At 47.2% G+C, this 21,739-nt stretch overlaps 2 protein-coding genes across 2 annotated transcripts; both read right to left on the bottom strand.

Moving 5' to 3' along the window:
- Nucleotides 1–6,107: 6,107 nt before the first annotated feature.
- Nucleotides 6,108–7,686, bottom strand: MIND_00284100 (FAD-binding-3 domain-containing protein; the record flags this gene model as incomplete). The annotated part of the gene is made up of 8 exons (XM_037359708.1): nt 6,108–6,247; nt 6,303–6,419; nt 6,460–6,693; nt 6,743–6,992; nt 7,041–7,238; nt 7,283–7,366; nt 7,413–7,538; nt 7,582–7,686. The coding sequence occupies 8 exons, from the start codon at nt 7,684–7,686 to the stop codon at nt 6,108–6,110; spliced, it is 1,254 nt and encodes a 417-aa protein (XP_037224803.1).
- A 6,931-nt stretch (nt 7,687–14,617) lies between these two features.
- On the bottom strand, nt 14,618–16,192 carry MIND_00284200 (FAD-binding-3 domain-containing protein; the record flags this gene model as incomplete). Its single annotated transcript, XM_037359709.1, has 7 exons — nt 14,618–14,757; nt 14,813–15,202; nt 15,249–15,498; nt 15,547–15,744; nt 15,789–15,872; nt 15,919–16,044; nt 16,088–16,192. The coding sequence occupies 7 exons, from the start codon at nt 16,190–16,192 to the stop codon at nt 14,618–14,620; spliced, it is 1,293 nt and encodes a 430-aa protein (XP_037224804.1).
- Nucleotides 16,193–21,739: the final 5,547 nt, after the last annotated feature.

A 21,739-nucleotide genomic window follows, 5' to 3' on the forward strand; every position in this document is an offset into this window, starting at 1 on the left:
GCGCAGGCGCAGATCCGGCGCAGCTTCGGCCTTGGCGCCACGTCGACAAGTCCACGCGGTCACGTGCGTCGCGTTTAATTTTGGACTTGCGCGATTTTACACATTTTGACATGGTTTTGGCTGGAGTAAATGTGAGATGTACCTGAAAACACGTCAATTAAGCTTAACAAACGCGTCCGCCGGGTACCCATGCCCATTCCAGAGTTTCTTCAACTCTGGGCCAGGGTCTCCCCTCCCGAAGGTAGACGCAGCAACGGCAACAAAAAAAAAAAGGGTGATGGGACTCACCATAGCCAATTGGTACCACCTGCGACAGTGCTTCCTGGTTGTCAGACAACAGCTGCGGTAGCAGAGGCAGCAGCCCTTACAGCGACTCGGACACTGTGCTGGAAGAGTCATGTCAACCAACACAGCGCTGAAGCACCTAAGGCCTTGGAATGATCAGACAACAGCTGCAACACAGGGAAAGCAAGCAATAGCACTCACCACCAACATAGTAGTGACCAGGACAACCACAACGACGAGGGAAAAGAGGAAGAGAGAAAATATGTGTGACCACTTGGCGTCACCTCTCTCGGAATATTTGATCAGACCTGGTTCTCTTATGTTATGGCCGAGAGTCTAGACTGTTTCATCTCAGTCGTGAGTTCAACTCCAGTAGCTCTCCGATGGAGGCAGAAAGTTCAACTTTCCTGATTAGTGATCTAGGCAAATAAATATTCTAAGCTTTGCAGTGGGGGGGTCTGGTTTGAAGAGATTATTGGAACTGTTATATAATCCTTCCAGAAATGGTAATTCCATGCCTGATGTGACTTTCGTGATTCTGAAAAGTAAGTAAAAATAATGTTTGTGGCAGTTAGGTCACAGGACTAGAATGGCAATTGTCAGGAATATAAAAAAGTGGGTAAAAATGATATCTTGCTTGCCAATCCAAAGCTTTATCTCAGATATAACACAGCCACTCCCAATTAAACTAGTGGTCTGTGTTTTGATTAACATTATTAAGATGTTGGCATCACATGATATATCTAGTAAAGTCACATGTTGGCTCTCTACTTGGAGTCTTAGACTTTCTCTCATTAGTGAAGTCATTCAATTGTTTGATAAAAAGTGGGTAAAAATCAATTCTCATCCCAAAATAAGTGGGATTTGGCTAGAATCACTTCCCAGAATGGCTATTTTCGGAAAAACAAAAAGTGGGTAAAAATCATTTCTTAACTAGTATAGTAAGTGATTTAGCTGGGATTACTTCCCAGAATGGTAGTTTCGGGAAAAATAATAAGTGGGTAAAAATCATTTCTTAACTAGTATAGTAAGTGATTTGGCTGAGATCTTCCAGAATGGTAATTTCGGAAAAATAAAAAGTTGGCAAAAAATCTTGTCCAGGCTGACAAATATGACTTTATGTTCTAGCCAAATGGTTAAGTAGGTCAAAACCAATTCCTTTACATTGCTACACCTGTCATGTTTGTGTGGAACATTATCAAATGGAAAAATAAAAAAGTAGGTAAAAATGAATTTGGACTGAAAGAAGATATTATAGCAGTCTGTCAGCTCAATATAATAGTTACTAGGTCACAATAAAAAGTATATAAAAATGCAATAAAAGATTAAATTCAATATTTCTGCCAATACCTGCTTGCTAGCCATGTTCAACTCAATATACAGATGGCAGAGAGGAAAACAAAAAGTGGGTAAAAACAGTTTTTACAGTATTCAAAGTGGAATCAAGTTATTCTACTATAAACATAAATCTACTGAGACTAGAAAGTACAAAAATAGAAAGTAAGTGAAAATGAATTAAAATTATTCTGTAATAACAGTTGGCAGAAATCATGGCAGCTCATTCTGATGCCATCACAGGCAAGACCAAACACCTGTTCGATTTATTAGAATTGATTGTCAACTTTGACAATAATAAAAAGTAGGTAAAAATGCAATAGAAAATCATTTAGCTCAGCAGCAATGAGTAGACATGTTTGATGACTACAGAAAAAAAATCATTTGTAGCCTACAAAAAGTTCAATTTATTACTTAGAATATTTAAATATCAGTCATAGAGAAGGAAAAACAAAAGGATGTTATACACAGGTTTAAGGAGTATGATAACATACATATCAGAGATATGAAGGATTTTAAAACAAGCACTATATACTAGCAAAAGCATGAGTTTTTCTTACAACATCAATTTCATTATAACTCGAAATTTCTAGGTCAGATCCTATCAGGCAAGTGTCAGATCAAAGATTACATGTACTACTTCCTCTGATTCCATTTTCTCGGTCAGGGCTCTCACCCTCGGCTAGAATGGCTGTAGAAATGTTTTGAAAGATATATCTTAAATATCTTCCTTATTGCTGAACACTCACCTGTGTAGCTTGGTCACACAAGTCCTCTGATGCTATACAATGTGCTGTGTGATTTTCAGGACTGTACTCCCAGGCATTGGTGCTCTGGACCTTGCACAAGCTTTGACACAGCTCATCAGATTGTCCTTGATCTGACATTGGTGGCTATGCTAATGTCAGTTCTCACGTTTTTGAATTCTGCTCTCCCGCTTCTCCTGGTAGACCATTCACTTCTAAGAGGTGAAGAACTATAATGGCTTTCATATTCACAAAGAATCTCGGTGTGATGTACACTAGTACCCCCAAAAATCTTGGGATTATTCAAAAAGTGCTCAATACCAGAACTGTTCTAGAAGGGTGGCAGGAGGGGACTATTTGCAGGTGTTCCTGGATATCCTTTCCATATAGAAGTTGAATAACATGTCTAAGAATATGTCTAATAGTCAAAATAATGGCAATAACAATTAGTAGGAAATATTGGATTGGACTGTGAGTATTCATATGCAACAGTGCCTACCAGGAGCAGTCACGTGACTAGCTGATAGGCTGGAAATGGCAATATAGGATTGAGCAATTTGAGTTCTGCCAGAGTTTTACTCAAGTTTTACTTATAGGAGAAGCTAATAAATTTAGTGATGAGGAGCCAAAGTAGATTGAAAATGAAGTGCTGGGCTGTGGTCACGTGACTGCATCACCTACGACCCAAAATGGAAATTTTGGACTTGTGTGAATCCAGGTTTTCCTGAAATAGTTCAAAGACAACTAGGATTTTGCGAGATTTTCAAGTTGAATGACACCCAGGGCACAATTCACAGTGAAAGCCCAAGTTAGAGTCTTAAAACTGGGTTGCGGCGGGCGGTCACGTGACCTTATCGCATGCTACCGCTGGCAACCTAAAATGGAAATTTAAGATGTGCCCCGCGTTCTATAGCTAAAAATGCTCCGATTCGGCTGAAAATCGAGGATTACGTGCTTACGTAAGCCTTCTGTCGAACAATACTTTCAGCTGAAGCAACAGGAAGCACCAAATATATGATATTTTCGAGGTATGTTGTTGGTACAATTCCTGGAATTCTGAGCCAAGGAGTCGGCCGATTACCTTCGGACTTGGAGCCTGGAACGTGATTGCGCGTATCAGGGAGCTGGTCATCTCCGATCCTCCGGAGAGCGGTCTAGTCCCTGGTAATTTCATTCACCTCGCAGAATTCCCCCGTTTTCAACGGGGAACTTGCGTGGTTTGAGCATTGAACGGCCTGGGCATGACGGCACCATCATCCCATGTGTCACTCGCTTGCAGCTTGGGCGCTCCGCTGTCTGGGTATGTCGTATTTCTAGTCCCACTCCCCACTTGTATTTCGCAAACTTTGGTGTCTTGCAGCGTGTTTTAAGATCCAGAATGCATCAGAACATGCAGTAGTATGATAATAGATGTTCTTATACAAGCTATACATGGCTGGAAAGTTATCTAAATCCCACTAAACCGGAATCCATGCCATTTCCGGCAGTGGCGAGATCGCCCAGGTCCGCTGTCAGCCATGCCAAGTGATTCCTGACATATCGTAAATCACTTCCGCCGAGCGCCGACGGGCACTGGGTATAAAACCCAGGTCCAAATCGCCTAACCCATCATTCCTCTTCCTTCTCTTTCCCTTTCTCCCACTTCTCTCCCATCTCTGGCCTCCCTCGTCATCGTCGCCAATGTCGTGCTCGTCAGTGCTGTCCTCGACGAAGACCCTCGGCTATTGCGTTGCATAGGTAAGTTTTCTGCCTCATCGTTGGAGGGTGCTTACCATGAGTGTGGTGACCTCGCGCTCGGCCTACGATTTCGAACATCTTGATCGCTGTTGGGACTCTTGCAAGTTGCCGCTCCGGGTTACGTGGGGTGTTGACTGACCGGCCTGCCCGCGGCATTGGAGTCGCGTTAGTTGAACAGGCTCACAAAGGTCAGTCGGCATCTTGATCCTCTTCTCGTCTCGCTGATGAATCCCGCTGGCCAGCTCAGCCGCGCTCGGGATCCAGGGGCGACAACGTACTTCGCGTCGAGCAGGTGGAGTAATTGGTGAGTGCCGTTGTTGTGTCTGTGCTGGATTTCCCAGTTTGCGCCAAGTTGCGCAAATTGCCGAATCCAAGGCTGGTGGTCGTTGCAGACAGCGCGTCCATTATTGGGGAGGTTCTTGCTGCGGCTGTCATCGCCATCGAACTCAGCACTATTTCGATCGCGTTGAGGGCAGTCCGTTGATGGTGGTGGAGTTGGCGGGAAGAGCGAGCACACTGTCGGTGTCATTGCCGGGCAAGGGTATCGGGCCGCGGGAGCTTGTCCTTGGTGAGTATCAACTCAAATCTGTAGACAAACCAATGCTTACCTCGTTCCAGCCAATCTGGTGCTCATGGTCTCCATTACTTTCCCCTCGCCCACATTGGAGTCGTCGCCATTTCGATTGGGTCGGCCACATTGTTAAGAGCGCGCGGAATGAGTGAGCACAAGGGGAAGGATTTGAGCCGCGTTGTTGAGGCCGACAAAGCCTCTATCGTCAACTTGATTATCGGCAAGGCCGGCGTTGCGACGGGCAGCAAAGGTGCGTCGGTTTATTATCCTCGGCATCTTGTTCATTCATCGCGTTGGTCAGTTTGGGCGTTATTGCCGCGGTCTTCAAGTCGTAGTCAGCCAGAGAGAGATTGGACGGCAGAGGGTAAGCCGGCTTTACTGGTCGTCGTCGTCTTGCCAAGTCGCGTTGTCGCCAGCATTGTTGACAAAAAGCTTTTGGTGGTGAACCTTGAGTGTGAGGCTGTCGGAACGCCTTCGGCGCAACAAAGGCAGCATTGCAGGCGAGTTGTGACGTTGCTGTCGCTGACCTTGCGCTCACTTGCCCAGTCTGCGCCGACCTGCCGTCTGCTTCCGGTCCGTGGGGGTTGTCGCAACCCGCAATTCAAGTTGGCGCGTTGGCTGGGAGAACGACATGGGCGGTCGGCGCGTGTGACCAGTTTGAAGTTGTCGACGGGGTCTTTGGCAGCGTTGCGGGAAGCTATGGGAGTTTCCGCCGAGTTGCCGTTCGGAGGTCGGACGTGGGGGTACATCCGGGTCCCACGTGTGGTGGTGGTTGGCAAGGCCATGTAGATTTTGAAGTGGATGCCGCGCGGCCGCGTTTTGCTGGGGACATCGCTGTTGAAAGTACCAAGAGGAGTCACAGCAGGGTAGAGTTACTGGTTGTTGCTGTCTTGATGCTCGTGCCAAGGGTATGTCTCCGCAGAGCCATGTGCTATCGCTCGTCGTTGGTCCCAAGCAGAACACAGTTGTAAGTGGTGGTCAAGGTTGGAGATCGACGCGTGATCGATCGGCGATTGGCGGGCCGTGTCACGCACGTGCACGCTGAAAACTTTGCGCATTCCTTCAAGCGGGAGTCGCGTTCTGGTATATATTTCATCTTCTATTGCTTCAATAGCTAACTATTTTGGCAGCGCAACCAACTCTACTGTAGTCCGTGAGCTCGTTTTGCTGTCTGTGACTCTGTTGGTTGGCACTGACTGTGGTTTTGGGAGCAGTGCTATGGGTCGCGCGACGACTGGCTCACAAAACGGCTTATGACTGCATGCACTGGCAGCTAGGTACCTCTGTTTCGTCTCTGTTAAGGCAGAGCTAATGCTCCACACAGTCTTTGTCCCTTTCAGCTTCTCGCAAGAGTCGCTGGAAGCTTGGTGACAAGTGGCCAAACTAGTCTTGCGTGGTGACGCTGACATACCTTGCGCGAGAAAAGGACGTGTTTACGAGAGAGTTGCCTTGGTTGGAGGGCTTTTGTTGAAGTGGAGGGATGCGAGAAGAGATTCAAGTTGGAATGGCCGTTTGCGAGCACTAGGAACTGGACCCGGGTAAGCTCTTTTTGCGCGTTGTTCGTCCCATGATGCTAATAAAACAGTTGTTTGTCGATCTAATCAACTTGATTCTGTGCGCGTGCTTACTTTTCGTGAACTTGACGCGGTACTCCGGGTCTGCCTGGGCAACGGACTGCACATTGACAAACTCCCCGCGTTCTTTGCGCAGGTCTTGGAATGCGGCGAGTCGGGCGGGTACTTGGTCTGGAGTTGTGCCCGCGGGGGAAGAGAACCCGCAGACAACCAGCTTCTTCAAGCGCCAGCCCAGCCCCTTGTCCCAGCAGCGGCAGCGTCGCGTGAGCCGCATCACCGATGATGGCAGCCCGGCCCTTGATCCAAGTGGGGAGGAGCGGCAAGGCGCGAAGCTCCCATCGAAGAACGGGAGTCGCAAGAGGAAGGTCGAATAGATGGCGGAATTTCTCGTGGAACGTCGGGTATCTTGCCCAAATCTCTTCCTTGGTTGCAGGTTGCGCGATAGCTAAGTTTATCAGTGAAGAAACAAAAATAATAGATGAAAAAAACCTCACGTCTTTTGGTATCCCGCCCCTCGTGGCTATCGAACGCAACAAAGTTGATCAGCGTGCTGCCACGAACGCCGTAGACGATGTGCTCGGCGAGCTGAGAGCCTTCTTGTCGGATGGTATTCATATTCTTAAGAACCCAGTCGAATTCCGGGTGATCATTGATGTTGGATGCATCGAACATGCAGCGGTAACACGCCCATCCAGTCGGTTCTGCTTGGACCTCTTTCCCCAAGACGCTTGTCCGGACGATGGACTGGCGCAATTGTGAGAAGACGATGACTTAGTAAACACACACACTCACATGGATACCATCGGCCCCGATGACAAGATCTGAGGTCACCGTTTCACCGTTGGCAAGGGTGATAGTTGCAGCCTCTGGGTCACAACTGACGACTTTGTTACCGAAGTGCAATTTTGCAGGCGGCCCATCGGCAGCATCTTTCTCGGTAGCAAGTCGAAGAAGCTCGGCATGAAGGTCGCCGCGATGACATGAGAAATTCTGCCCGAGCGTCGATCACTAGAAAACGACAACAAACACCATACCTCGAGGCCCTCTTTTCTAAGGGAATCCCAGTTGCGCGTTGGGAATTTCTTGAACTTTGCTGTTTCGGCATTATGGATTGTCATCTACTGAGGTTATTGCGTGGCTCGAGAGACGGGAAGGGCAACTGACCCCATCGAAAATCCCGCCTTTCAGATTTTCTCGTTTGTAACCCAGAGATTTGAGCACACGGACGGCATTGCTTTGCATTCCAACTCCGGCGCCGATTTCTGTTTTGACTTCGAAGCTTTCGTATACCTTGTTTGCGTGAGTAAGGACTCAGGAATTCAATAACGCTCACGTTGATAACATGTCCACACTTTCTCAGCGCGGCTGCGACCGCCAGTCCACCGATACCAGCGCCAACGACGGTTACGTTCAAAGGTCTTGCTCCTGTGCCTGTCATAGAAAATAAGAGCTAGTTGGCCAGGTTGCCAGATGTTGGCGCGTCTTTATACGAGAATTCGAAGACGCGAGTCGGATCTGTGTCGTGAGAGAGACCAAGGATGAGTAGGAGTTCATTTGATAAGATTTTCCTTTCTTCCCCAGATGACTGCTAAGGGTTAAATTATGCACGCAAAACTTCCTGTGAACGACGCTGCCCAATTTCACTGCTCTCTGGTCCAGATTTTGCGCTGGCGCTTGCTATATCTGTAAGGATAGTGGCCGCCGCGCCGGCGGCGACGCGCACTGGTCAACTTCTTTGGCGTCAACTTTTTTTTCCATCGGGACAAAGCAGGGTCTGGGTCTTGACTGAATTTTCGGCAGAGCATTCGTAGCCACACCGGCGGCATCGCACCAGCTGTGTCAGCGTCGCTCTTCTGCCGGAATCGACCAGGAATCGATGGAGGGTGGGGCAAACAAGGGGCAAAGCATGGCAACCAGATGGTCGCGGTCCGGTTGAGCGGCGGGTCACGTGCGTTACCCAGAAATGGCAGTTTTACTCCGCCGATCCATGAGAGTCCGACCCGCAACGGAACAGCCGGACTGATCGCATTGGTATCAAGAGTTCAGTGCGCCAAGGCTGGGGCTTAAGCAGATTCAAATTCTCTGATTACAAAATGCTACGAACAACTACAAGCTTACAAGTCTGAGGCTGCGAAAATGGCATGGTAGCCCTCCGCTAGACAGGGAATAAATTAGCTATCTCGTCCGCAGTCCAGTCGAAACCCGGCTCGGGGACGCCAACAACGATAGCATGCAGTGCATGCGGCGGAGGAGCCGGCATAGACGTGGACGCGCAGGCGCAGATCCGGCGCAGCTTCGGCCTTGGCGCCACGTCGACAAGTCCACGCGGTCACGTGCGTCGCGTTTAATTTTGGACTTGCGCGATTTTACACATTTTGACATGGTTTTGGCTGGAGTAAATGTGAGATGTACCTGAAAACACGTCAATTAAGCTTAACAAACGCGTCCGCCGGGTACCCATGCCCATTCCAGAGTTTCTTCAACTCTGGGCCAGGGTCTCCCCTCCCGAAGGTAGACGCAGCAACGGCAACAAAAAAAAAAAGGGTGATGGGACTCACCATAGCCAATTGGTACCACCTGAGACAGTGCTTCCTGGTTGTCAGTGCGGTAGCAGAGGCAGCAGCCCTTACAGCGACTCGGACACTGTGCTGGAAGAGTCATGTCAACCAACACAGCGCTGAAGCACCCAAGGTGTTGGAATGATCAGACAACAGCTGCAACACAGGGAAAGCAAGCAATAGCACTCACCACCAACATAGTAGTGACCAGGACAACCACAACGACGAGGGAAAAGAGGAAGAGAGAAAATATGTGTGACCACTTGGCGTCACCTCTCTCGGAATATTTGATCGGACCTGGTTCTCTTATGTTATGGCCGAGAGTCTAGACTGTTTCATCTCAGTCGTGAGTTCAACTCCAGTAGCTCTCCGATGGAGGCAGAAAGTTCAACTTTCCTGATTAGTGATCTAGGCAAATAAATATTCTAAGCTTTGCAGTGGGGGGGTCTGGTTTGAAGAGATTATTGGAACTGTTATATAATCCTTCCAGAAATGGTAATTCCATGCCTGATGTGACTTTCGTGATTCTGAAAAGTAAGTAAAAATAATGTTTGTGGCAGTTAGGTCACAGGACTAGAATGGCAATTGTCAGGAATATAAAAAAGTGGGTAAAAATGATATCTTGCTTGCCAAACCAAAGCTTTATCTCAGATATAACACAGCCACTCCCAATTAAACTAGTGGTCTGTGTTTTGATTAACATTATTAAGATGTTGGCATCACATGATATATCTAGTAAAGTCACATGTTGGCTCTCTACTTGGAGTCTTAGACTTTCTCTCATTAGTGAAGTCATTCAATTGTTTGATAAAAAGTGGGTAAAAATCAATTCTCATCCCAAAATAAGTGGGATTTGGCTAGAATCACTTCCCAGAATGGCTATTTTCGGAAAAACAAAAAGTGGGTAAAAATCATTTCTTAACTAGTATAGTAAGTGATTTAGCTGGGATTACTTCCCAGAATGGTAGTTTCGGGAAAAATAATAAGTGGGTAAAAATCATTTCTTAACTAGTATAGTAAGTGATTTGGCTGAGATCTTCCAGAATGGTAATTTCGGAAAAATAAAAAGTTGGCAAAAAATCTTGTCCAGGCTGACAAATATGACTTTATGTTCTAGCCAAATGGTTAAGTAGGTCAAAACCAATTCCTTAACATTGCTACACCTGTCATGTTTGTGTGGAACATTATCAAATGGAAAAATAAAAAAGTAGGTAAAAATGAATTTGGACTGAAAGAAGATATTATAGCAGTCTGTCAGCTCAATATAATAGTTACTAGGTCACAATAAAAAGTATATAAAAATGCAATAAAAGATTAAATTCAATATTTCTGCCAATACCTGCTTGCTAGCCATGTTCAACTCAATATACAGATGGCAGAGAGGAAAACAAAAAGTGGGTAAAAACAGTTTTTACAGTATTCAAAGTGGAATCAAGTTATTCTACTATAAACATAAATCTACTGAGACTAGAAAGTACAAAAATAGAAAGTAAGTGAAAATGAATTAAAATTATTCTGTAATAACAGTTGGCAGAAATCATGGCAGCTCATTCTGATGCCATCACAGGCAAGACCAAACACCTGTTCGATTTATTAGAATTGATTGTCAACTTTGACAATAATAAAAAGTAGGTAAAAATGCAATAGAAAATCATTTAGCTCAGCAGCAATCAGTAGACATGTTTGATGACTACAGAAAAAAAATCATTTGTAGCCTACAAAAAGTTCAATTTATTACTTAGAATATTTAAATATCAGTCATAGAGAAGGAAAAACAAAAGGATGTTATACACAGGTTTAAGGAGTATGATAACATACATATCAGAGATATGAAGGATTTTAAAACAAGCACTATATACTAGCAAAAGCATGAGTTTTTCTTACAACATCAATTTCATTATAACTCGAAATTTCTAGGTCAGATCCTATCAGGCAAGTGTCAGATCAAAGATTACATGTACTACTTCCTCTGATTCCATTTTCTCGGTCAGGGCTCTCACCCTCGGCTAGAATGGCTGTAGAAATGTTTTGAAAGATATATCTTAAATATCTTCCTTATTGCTGAACACTCACCTGTGTAGCTTGGTCACACAAGTCCTCTGATGCTATACAATGTGCTGTGTGATTTTCAGGACTGTACTCCCAGGCATTGGTGCTCTGGACCTTGCACAAGCTTTGACACAGCTCATCAGATTGTCCTTGATCTGACATTGGTGGCTATGCTAATGTCAGTTCTCACATTTTTGAATTCTGCTCTCCCGCTTCTCCTGGTAGACCATTCACTTCTAAGAGGTGAAGAACTATAATGGCTTTCATATTCACAAAGAATCTCGGTGTGATGTACACTAGTACCCCCAAAAATCTTGGGATTATTCAAAAAGTGCTCAATACCAGAACTGTTCTAGAAGGGTGGCAGGAGGGGACTATTTGCAGGTGTTCCTGGATATCCTTTCCATATAGAAGTTGAATAACATGTCTAAGAATATGTCTAATAGTCAAAATAATGGCAATAACAATTAGTAGGAAATATTGGATTGGACTGTGAGTATTCATATGCAACAGTGCCTACCAGGAGCAGTCACGTGACTAGCTGATAGGCTGGAAATGGCAATATAGGATTGAGCAATTTGAGTTCTGCCAGAGTTTTACTCAAGTTTTACTTATAGGAGAAGCTAATAAATTTAGTGATGAGGAGCCAAAGTAGATTGAAAATGAAGTGCTGGGCTGTGGTCACGTGACTGCATCACCTACGACCCAAAATGGAAATTTTGGACTTGTGTGAATCCAGGTTTTCCTGAAATAGTTCAAAGACAACTAGGATTTTGCGAGATTTTCAAGTTGAATGACACCCAGGGCACAATTCACAGTGAAAGCCCAAGTTAGAGTCTTAAAACTGGGTTGCGGCGGGCGGTCACGTGACCTTATCGCATGCTACCGCTGGCAACCTAAAATGGAAATTTAAGATGTGCCCCGCGTTCTATAGCTAAAAATGCTCCGATTCGGCTGAAAATCGAGGATTACGTGCTTACGTAAGCCTCCTGTCGAACCATACTTTCAGCTGAAGCAACAGGAAGCACCAAATATATGATATTTTCGAGGTATGTTGTTGGTACAATTCCTGGAATTCTGAGCCAAGGAGTCGGCCGATTACCTTCGGACTTGGAGCCTGGAACGTGATTGCGCGTATCAGGGACCTGGTCATCTCCGATCCCCCGGAGAGCGGTCTAGTCCATGGTAATTTCATTTGCCTCGCAGAATTCCCCCGTTTTCAACGGGGAACTTGCGTGGTTTGAGCATCGAACGGCCTGGGCATGACGGCACCATCATCCCATGTGTCACTCGCTTGCAGCTTGGGCGCTCCGCTGTCTGGGTATGTCGTGTTTCTAGTCCCACTCCCCACTTGTATTTCGCAAACCTTGGTGTCTTGTAGCGTGTTTTAAGATCCAGAATGCATCAAAACATGCAGTAGTATGATAATAGATGTTCTTATACAAGCTATACATGGCTGGAAAGTTATCTAAATCCCACCAAACCGGAATCCATGCCATTTCCGGCAGTGGCGAGATCGCCCAGGTCCGCTGTCAGCCATGCCAAGTGATTCCTGACATATCGTAAATCACTTCCGCCGAGCGCCGACGGGCACTGGGTATAAAACCCAGGTCCAAATCGCCTAACCCATCATTCCTCTTCCTTCTCTTTCCCTTTCTCCCACTTCTCTCCCATCTCTGGCCTCCCTCGTCATCGTCGCCAATGTCGTGCTCGTCAGTGCTGTCCTCGACGAAGACCCTCGGCTATTGCGTTGCATAGGTAAGTTTTCTGCCTCATCGTTGGAGGGTGCTTACCATGAGTGTGGTGACCTCGCGCTCGGCCTACGATTTCGAACATCTTGATCGCTGTTGGGACTCTTGCAAGTTGCCGCTCCGGGTTACGTGGGGTGTTGACTGACCGGCCTGCCCGCGGCATTGGAGTCGCGTTAGTTGAACAGGCTCACAAAGGTCAGTCGGCATCTTGATCCTCTTCTCGTCTCGCTGATGAATCCCGCTGGCCAGCTCAGCCGCGCTCGGGATCCAGGGGCGACAACGTACTTCGCGTCGAGCAGGTGGAGTAATTGGTGAGTGCCGTTGTTGTGTCTGTGCTGGATTTCCCAGTTTGCGCCAAGTTGCGCAAATTGCCGAATCCAAGGCTGGTGGTCGTTGCAGACAGCGCGTCCATTATTGGGGAGGTTCTTGCTGCGGCTGTCATCGCCATCGAACTCAGCACTATTTCGATCGCGTTGAGGGCAGTCCGTTGATGGTGGTGGAGTTGGCGGGAAGAGCGAGCACACTGTCGGTGTCATTGCCGGGCAAGGGTATCGGGCCGCGGGAGCTTGTCCTTGGTGAGTATCAACTCAAATCTGTAGACAAACCAATGCTTACCTCGTTCCAGCCAATCTGGTGCTCATGGTCTCCATTACTTTCCCCTCGCCCACATTGGAGTCGTCGCCATTTCGATTGGGTCGGCCACATTGTTAAGAGCGCGCGGAATGAGTGAGCACAAGGGGAAGGATTTGAGCCGCGTTGTTGAGGCCGACAAAGCCTCTATCGTCAACTTGATTATCGGCAAGGCCGGCGTTGCGACGGGCAGCAAAGGTGCGTCGGTTTATTATCCTCGGCATCTTGTTCATTCATCGCGTTGGTCAGTTTGGGCGTTATTGCCGCGGTCTTCAAGTCGTAGTCAGCCAGAGAGAGATTGGACGGCAGAGGGTAAGCCGGCTTTACTGGTCGTCGTCGTCTTGCCAAGTCGCGTTGTCGCCAGCATTGTTGACAAAAAGCTTTTGGTGGTGAACCTTGAGTGTGAGGCTGTCGGAACGCCTTCGGCGCAACAAAGGCAGCATTGCAGGCGAGTTGTGACGTTGCTGTCGCTGACCTTGCGCTCACTTGCCCAGTCTGCGCCGACCTGCCGTCTGCTTCCGGTCCGTGGTGGTTGTCGCAACCCGCAATTCAAGTTGGCGCGTTGGCTGGGAGAACGACATGGGCGGTCGGCGCGTGTGACCAGTTTGAAGTTGTCGACGGGGTCTTTGGCAGCGTTGCGGGAAGCTATGGGAGTTTCCGCCGAGTTGCCGTTCGGAGGTCGGACGTGGGGGTACATCCGGGTCCCACGTATGGTGGTGGTTAGCAAGGCTATGTAGATTTTGAAGTCGATGCCGCGCGACCGTGTTTTGCTGGGGACATCGCCGTTGAAAGTACCAAGGGGAGTCACAGCAGGGTAGAGTTACTGGTTGTTGGTGTCTTGATGCTCGCGCCAAGGGTATGTCGCCGCAGAGCCATGTCGTCGTTGGTCCCAAGCAGAACACAGTTGCAAGTGGTGGTCAAGGTCGGAGATCGACGCGTGATCGATCGGCGATTGGCGGGCCGTGTCACGCACGTGCACGCTGAAAACTTTGCGCATTCCTTCATGTGGCTCAAGCGGGAGTCGCGTTCTGGTATATATTTCAACTTCTATTGCTTCAATAGCTAACTATTTTGGCAGCGCAACCAACTCTACTGTAGTCCGTGAGCTCGTTTTGCTGTCTGTGACTCTGTTGGTTGGCACTGACTGTGGTTTTGGGAGCAGTGCTATGGGTCGCGCGACGACTGGCTCACAAAACGGCTTATGACTGCATGCACTGGCAGCTAGGTACCTCTGTTTCGTCTCTGTTAAGGCAGAGCTAATGCTCCACACAGTCTTTGTCCCTTTCAGCTTCTCGCAAGAGTCGCTGGAAGCTTGGTGACAAGTGGCCAAACTAGTCTTGCGTGGTGACGCTGACATACCTTGCGCGAGAAAAGGACGTGTTTACGAGAGAGTTGCCTTGGTTGGAGGGCTTTTGTTGAAGTGGAGGGATGCGAGAAGAGATTCAAGTTGGAATGGCCGTTTGCGAGCACTAGGAACTGGACCCGGGTAAGCTCTTTTTGCGCGTTGTTCGTCCCATGATGCTAATAAAACAGTTGTTTGTCGATCTAATCAACTTGATTCTGTGCGCGTGCTTACTTTTCGTGAACTTGACGCGGTACTCCGGGTCTGCCTGGGCAACGGACTGCACATTGACAAACTCGCCGCGTTCTTTGCGCAGGTCTTGGAATGCGGCGAGTCGGGCGGGTACTTGGTCTGGAGTTGTGCCCGCGGGGAAGAGAACCCGCAGACAACCAGCTTCTTCAAGCGCCAGCCCAGCCCCTTGTCCCAGCAGCGGCAGCGTCGCGTGAGCTGCATCGCCAATGATGGCAGCCCGGCCCTTGATCCAAGTGGGGAGGAGCGGCAAGGCGCGAAGCTCCCATCGAAGAACGGGAGTCGCAAGAGGAAGGTCGAATAGATGGCGGAATTTCTCGTGGAACGTCGGGTATCTTGCCCAAATCTCTTCCTTGGTTGCAGGTTGCGCGATAGCTAAGTTTATCAGCGAAGTAAAAATAATAGATGAAAAAAACCTCACGTCTTTTGGTATCCCGCCCCTCGTGGCTATCGAACGCAACAAAGTTGATCAGCGTGCTGCCACGAACGCCGTAGACGATGTGCTCGGCGAGCTGAGAGCCTTCTTGTCGGATGGTATTCATATTCTTAAGAACCCAGTCGAATTCCGGGTGATCATTGATGTTGGATGCATCGAACATGCAGCGGTAACACGCCCATCCAGTCGGTTCTGCTTGGACCTCTTTCCCCAAGACGCTTGTCCGGACGATGGACTGGCGCAATTGTGAGAAGACGATGACTTAGTAAACACACACACTCACATGGATACCATCGGCCCCGATGACAAGATCTGAGGTCACCGTTTCACCGTTGGCAAGGGTGATAGTTGCAGCCTCTGGGTCACAACTGACGACTTTGTTACCGAAGTGCAATTTTGCAGGCGGCCCATCGGCAGCATCTTTCTCGGTAGCAAGTCGAAGAAGCTCGGCATGAAGGTCGCCGCGATGACATGAGAAATTCTGCCCGAGCGTCGATCACTAGAAAACGACAACAAACACCATACCTCGAGGCCCTCTTTTCTAAGTGAATCCCAGTTGCGCGTTGGGAATTTCTTGAACTTTGCTGTTTCGGCATTATGGATTGTCATCTACTGAGGTTATTGCGTGGCTCGAGAGACGGGAAGGGCAACTGACCCCATCGAAAATCCCGCCTTTCAGATTTTCTCGTTTGTAACCCAGAGATTTGAGCACACGGACGGCATTGCTTTGCATTCCAACTCCGGCGCCGATTTCTGTTTTGACTTCGAAGCTTTCGTATACCTTGTTTGCGTGAGTAAGGACTCAGGAATTCAATAACGCTCACGTTGATAACATGTCCACACTTTCTCAGCGCGGCTGCGACCGCCAGTCCACCGATACCAGCGCCAACGACGGTTACGTTCAAAGGTCTTGCTCCTGTGCCTGTCATAGAAAATAAGAGCTAGTTGGCCAGGTTGCCAGATGTTGGCGCGTCTTTATACGAGAATTCGAAGACGCGAGTCGGATCTGTGTCGTGAGAGAGACCAAGGATGAGTAGGAGTTCATTTGATAAGATTTTCCTTTCTTCCCCAGATGACTGCTAAGGGTTAAATTATGCACGCAAAACTTCCTGTGAACGACGCTGCCCAATTTCACTGCTCTCTGGTCCAGATTTTGCGCTGGCGCTTGCTATATCTGTAAGGATAGTGGCGCCGCCGCGCCGGCGGCGACGCGCACTGGTCAACTTCTTTGGCGTCAACTTTTTTTTCCATCGGGACAAAGCAGGGTCTGGGTCTTGACTGAATTTTCGGCAGAGCATTCGTAGCCACACCGGCGGCATCGCACCAGCTGTGTCAGCGTCGCTCTTCTGCCGGAATCGACCAGGAATCGATGGAGGGTGGGGCAAACAAGGGGCAAAGCATGGCAACCAGATGGTCGCGGTCCGGTTGAGCGGCGGGTCACGTGCGTTACCCAGAAATGGCAGTTTTACTCCGCCGATCCATGAGAGTCCGACCCGCAACGGAACAGCCGGACTGATCGCATTGGTATCAAGAGTTCAGTGCGCCAAGGCTGGGGCTTAAGCAGATTCAAATTCTCTGATTACAAAATGCTACGAACAACTACAAGCTTACAAGTCTGAGGCTGCGAAAATGGCATGGTAGCCCTCCGCTAGACAGGGAATAAATTAGCTATCTCGTCCGCAGTCCAGTCGAAACCCGGCTCGGGGACGCCAACAACGATAGCATGCAGTGCATGCGGCGGAGGAGCCGGCATAGACGTGGACGCGCAGGCGCAGATCCGGCGCAGCTTCGGCCTTGGCGCCACGTCGACAAGTCCACGCGGTCACGTGCGTCGCGTTTAATTTTGGACTTGCGCGATTTTACACATTTTGACATGGTTTTGGCTGGAGTAAATGTGAGATGTACCTGAAAACACGTCAATTAAGCTTAACAAACGCGTCCGCCGGGTACCCATGCCCATTCCAGAGTTTCTTCAACTCTGGGCCAGGGTCTCCCCTCCCGAAGGTAGACGCAGCAACGGCAACAAAAAAAAAAAGGGTGATGGGACTCACCATAGCCAATTGGTACCACCTGAGACAGTGCTTCCTGGTTGTCAGACAACAGCTGCGGTAGCAGAGGCAGCAGCCCTTACAGCGACTCGGACACTGTGCTGGAAGAGTCATGTCAACCAACACAGCGCTGAAGCACCTAAGGCCTTGGAATGATCAGACAACAGCTGCAACACAGGGAAAGCAAGCAATAGCACTCACCACCAACATAGTAGTGACCAGGACAACCACAACGACGAGGGAAAAGAGGAAGAGAGAAAATATGTGTGACCACTTGGCGTCACCTCTCTCGGAATATTTGATCGGACCTGGTTCTCTTATGTTATGGCCGAGAGTCTAGACTGTTTCATCTCAGTCGTGAGTTCAACTCCAGTAGCTCTCCGATGGAGGCAGAAAGTTCAACTTTCCTGATTAGTGATCTAGGCAAATAAATATTCTAAGCTTTGCAGTGGGGGGGTCTGGTTTGAAGAGATTATTGGAACTGTTATATAATCCTTCCAGAAATGGTAATTCCATGCCTGATGTGACTTTCGTGATTCTGAAAAGTAAGTAAAAATAATGTTTGTGGCAGTTAGGTCACAGGACTAGAATGGCAATTGTCAGGAATATAAAAAAGTGGGTAAAAATGATATCTTGCTTGCCAAACCAAAGCTTTATCTCAGATATAACACAGCCACTCCCAATTAAACTAGTGGTCTGTGTTTTGATTAACATTATTAAGATGTTGGCATCACATGATATATCTAGTAAAGTCACATGTTGGCTCTCTACTTGGAGTCTTAGACTTTCTCTCATTAGTGAAGTCATTCAATTGTTTGATAAAAAGTGGGTAAAAATCAATTCTCATCCCAAAATAAGTGGGATTTGGCTAGAATCACTTCCCAGAATGGCTATTTTCGGAAAAACAAAAAGTGGGTAAAAATCATTTCTTAACTAGTATAGTAAGTGATTTAGCTGGGATTACTTCCCAGAATGGTAGTTTCGGGAAAAATAATAAGTGGGTAAAAATCATTTCTTAACTAGTATAGTAAGTGATTTGGCTGAGATCTTCCAGAATGGTAATTTCGGAAAAATAAAAAGTTGGCAAAAAATCTTGTCCAGGCTGACAAATATGACTTTATGTTCTAGCCAAATGGTTAAGTAGGTCAAAACCAATTCCTTAACATTGCTACACCTGTCATGTTTGTGTGGAACATTATCAAATGGAAAAATAAAAAGTAGGTAAAAATGAATTTGGACTGAAAGAAGATATTATAGCAGTCTGTCAGCTCAATATAGTTACTAGGTCACAATAAAAAGTATATAAAAATGCAATAAAAGATTAAATTCAATATTTCTGCCAATACCTGCTTGCTAGCCATGTTCAACTCAATATACAGATGGCAGAGAGGAAAACAAAAAGTGGGTAAAAACAGTTTTTACAGTATTCAAAGTGGAATCAAGTTATTCTACTATAAACATAAATCTACTGAGACTAGAAAGTACAAAAATAGAAAGTAAGTGAAAATGAATTAAAATTATTCTGTAATAACAGTTGGCAGAAATCATGGCAGCTCATTCTGATGCCATCACAGGCAAGACCAAACACCTGTTCGATTTATTAGAATTGATTGTCAACTTTGACAATAATAAAAAGTAGGTAAAAATGCAATAGAAAATCATTTAGCTCAGCAGCAATCAGTAGACATGTTTGATGACTACAGAAAAAAAATCATTTGTAGCCTACAAAAAGTTCAATTTATTACTTAGAATATTTAAATATCAGTCATAGAGAAGGAAAAACAAAAGGATGTTATACACAGGTTTAAGGAGTATGATAACATACATATCAGAGATATGAAGGATTTCAAAACAAGCACTATATACTAGCAAAAGCATGAGTTTTTCTTACAACATCAATTTCATTATAACTCGAAATTTCAAGGTCAGATCCTATCAGGCAAGTGTCAGATCAAAGATTACATGTACTACTTCCTCTGATTCCATTTTCTCGGTCAGGGCTCTCACCCTCGGCTAGAATGGCTGTAGAAATGTTTTGAAAGATATATCTTAAATATCTTCCTTATTGCTGAACACTCACCTGTGTAGCTTGGTCACACAAGTCCTCTGATGCTATACAATGTGCTGTGTGATTTTCAGGACTGTACTCCCAGGCATTGGTGCTCTGGACCTTGCACAAGCTTTGACACAGCTCATCAGATTGTCCTTGATCTGACATTGGTGGCTATGCTAATGTCAGTTCTCACGTTTTTGAATTCTGCTCTCCCGCTTCTCCTGGTAGACCATTCACTTCTAAGAGGTGAAGAACTATAATGGCTTTCATATTCACAAAGAATCTCGGTGTGATGTACACTAGTACCCCCAAAAATCTTGGGATTATTCAAAAAGTGCTCAATACCAGAACTGTTCTAGAAGGGTGGCAGGAGGGGACTATTTGCAGGTGTTCCTGGATATCCTTTCCATATAGAAGTTGAATAACATGTCTAAGAATATGTCTAATAGTCAAAATAATGGCAATAACAATTAGTAGGAAATATTGCATTGGACTGTGAGTATTCATGTGCAACAGTGCCTACCAGGAGCAGTCACATGACTAGCTGATAGGCTGGAAATGGCTGAGCAATTTGAGTTCTGCCAGAGTTTTACTCAAGTTTTACTTATAGGAGAAGCTAATAAATTTAGTGATGAGCAGCCAAAGTAGATGGAAAATCAAGTGCTGGGCTGTGGTCATGTGATTGCATCACCTAAGACCCAAAATGGAAATTTTAGACTTGTGTGAATCCAAGTTTTCCTGAAATAATTCAAAGACAATGAGAATTTTGTGAGGTTTTCAAGTTGGATGACACCCAGGGCATAATTCACAGTGAAAGCCCAAGTTAGAGTCTTGAAACTGCGTTGCGGCGGGCGGTCACGTGACCTTATCGCATGCTACCGCTGGCAACCTAAAATGGAAATTTAAGATGTGCCCCGCGTTCTATAGCTAAAAATGCTCTGATTCGGCTGAAAATCGAGGATCAAGTGCTTACGTAAGCCTTCTGTCGAACAATACTTTCAACTGAAGCAACAGGAAGCACCAAATATATGATATTTTCGAGGTATGTTGTTGGTACAATTCCTGGAATTCTGAGCCACACAGTCGGCCGATTACCTTCGGACTTGGAGCCTGGATCGTAATTGCGCGTATCAGCGACCTGGTCATCTCCGATCCTCCGGAGAGCGGTCTAGTCCCTGGTAATTTCATTCACCTCGCAGAATTCCCCCGTTTTCAACGGGGAACTTGCGTGGTTTGAGCATCGAACGGCCTGGGCATGACGGCACTATCATCCCATGTGTCACTCGCTTGCAGCTTGGGCGCTCCGCTGTCTGGGTATGTCGTATTTCTAGTCCCACTCCCCACTTGTATTTCACAAACCTTGGTGTCTTGCAGCGTGTTTTAAGATCCAGAATGCATCAAAACATGCAGTAGTATAATAATAGATGTGCTTGCACAAGCTGGTTGTCTAATACATGGCTGGAAAGCTATCTAAATCCCACCAAACCGGAATCCACGCCATTTCCGGCAGTGGCGAGATTGCCCAGGTCCCGCTGTCAGTGATGCGTGTATCCGGTGGGCGATCGCCTTCACTCGCCTACGCCGAGCGCCGACGGGCACTGGGTATAAAGCCCAGCCCCAATTCTCCAGTTCCATCATTCCCCTTTCCTTCCTTTCTCCCACTCTTCTCCCCCTCCAGCTCAACTGTGACGATGTTGCTGTCGTCGTAAGGTGAGTGGGCTTGTTGAATTTCTTGTCACCTTGCTGAGGCGCCGTGTTCGCCAGTTCGCGCCGTTCTTGCCGCACTCTTCCGGATGAAGTCGCAGTCGATAGTGGCTTGTAAGTCATCTCATGATTTATGGGCGCAATCTCACCTTTACCCGACAGGCTCCTCGCGGCTGACCGCGCTTGTCGTTGTTGCCAAACTTGCGGGCTGCAGCCGCGCGTAGCGCGGGAAGGCGTTGTGGTGGTGGTCGTCCTTCACGAGCTGCTCAACCGTGAGTGGTATTTCAAGTCGCAGAGCTTGAAGCTCACCGTTCTTGCAGACATTGTCGCCTCGATATCCAACAGCGACGGGGGTTTTGATGCTGCGACTGCAACGTGGCAAGTCAACGCCGGTGGATCCCCTCCCAGGACAACGCTGTCGTCCGTTGTCGTTAACCCGAATGACGACGAGCTCAAGTTGTCCGTGGACAGGAGGACTCGGCTGCTTGTTTGATTGTCGGCCAGGCGTTGTCTGTTGTTGTGAGAGACAGCGAAGGTGAGTCGTGTTGATTGTCTCGGCATCTTGCTCAACAGTGCCTGCCACAGTCTTCAGGACATCCTCAGCCGAGCCTGGGGCTCGTCGGAGGCGCAAATCTGTCGTCATTACTATGTGAGTTGCCGCTATCTTTCCT

This window comes from Mycena indigotica (assembly GCF_014461135.1).
Source record: "Mycena indigotica strain 171206Taipei chromosome Unknown Mind.scaff0002, whole genome shotgun sequence".
Lineage (NCBI taxonomy): Eukaryota > Fungi > Basidiomycota > Agaricomycetes > Agaricales > Mycenaceae > Mycena > Mycena indigotica.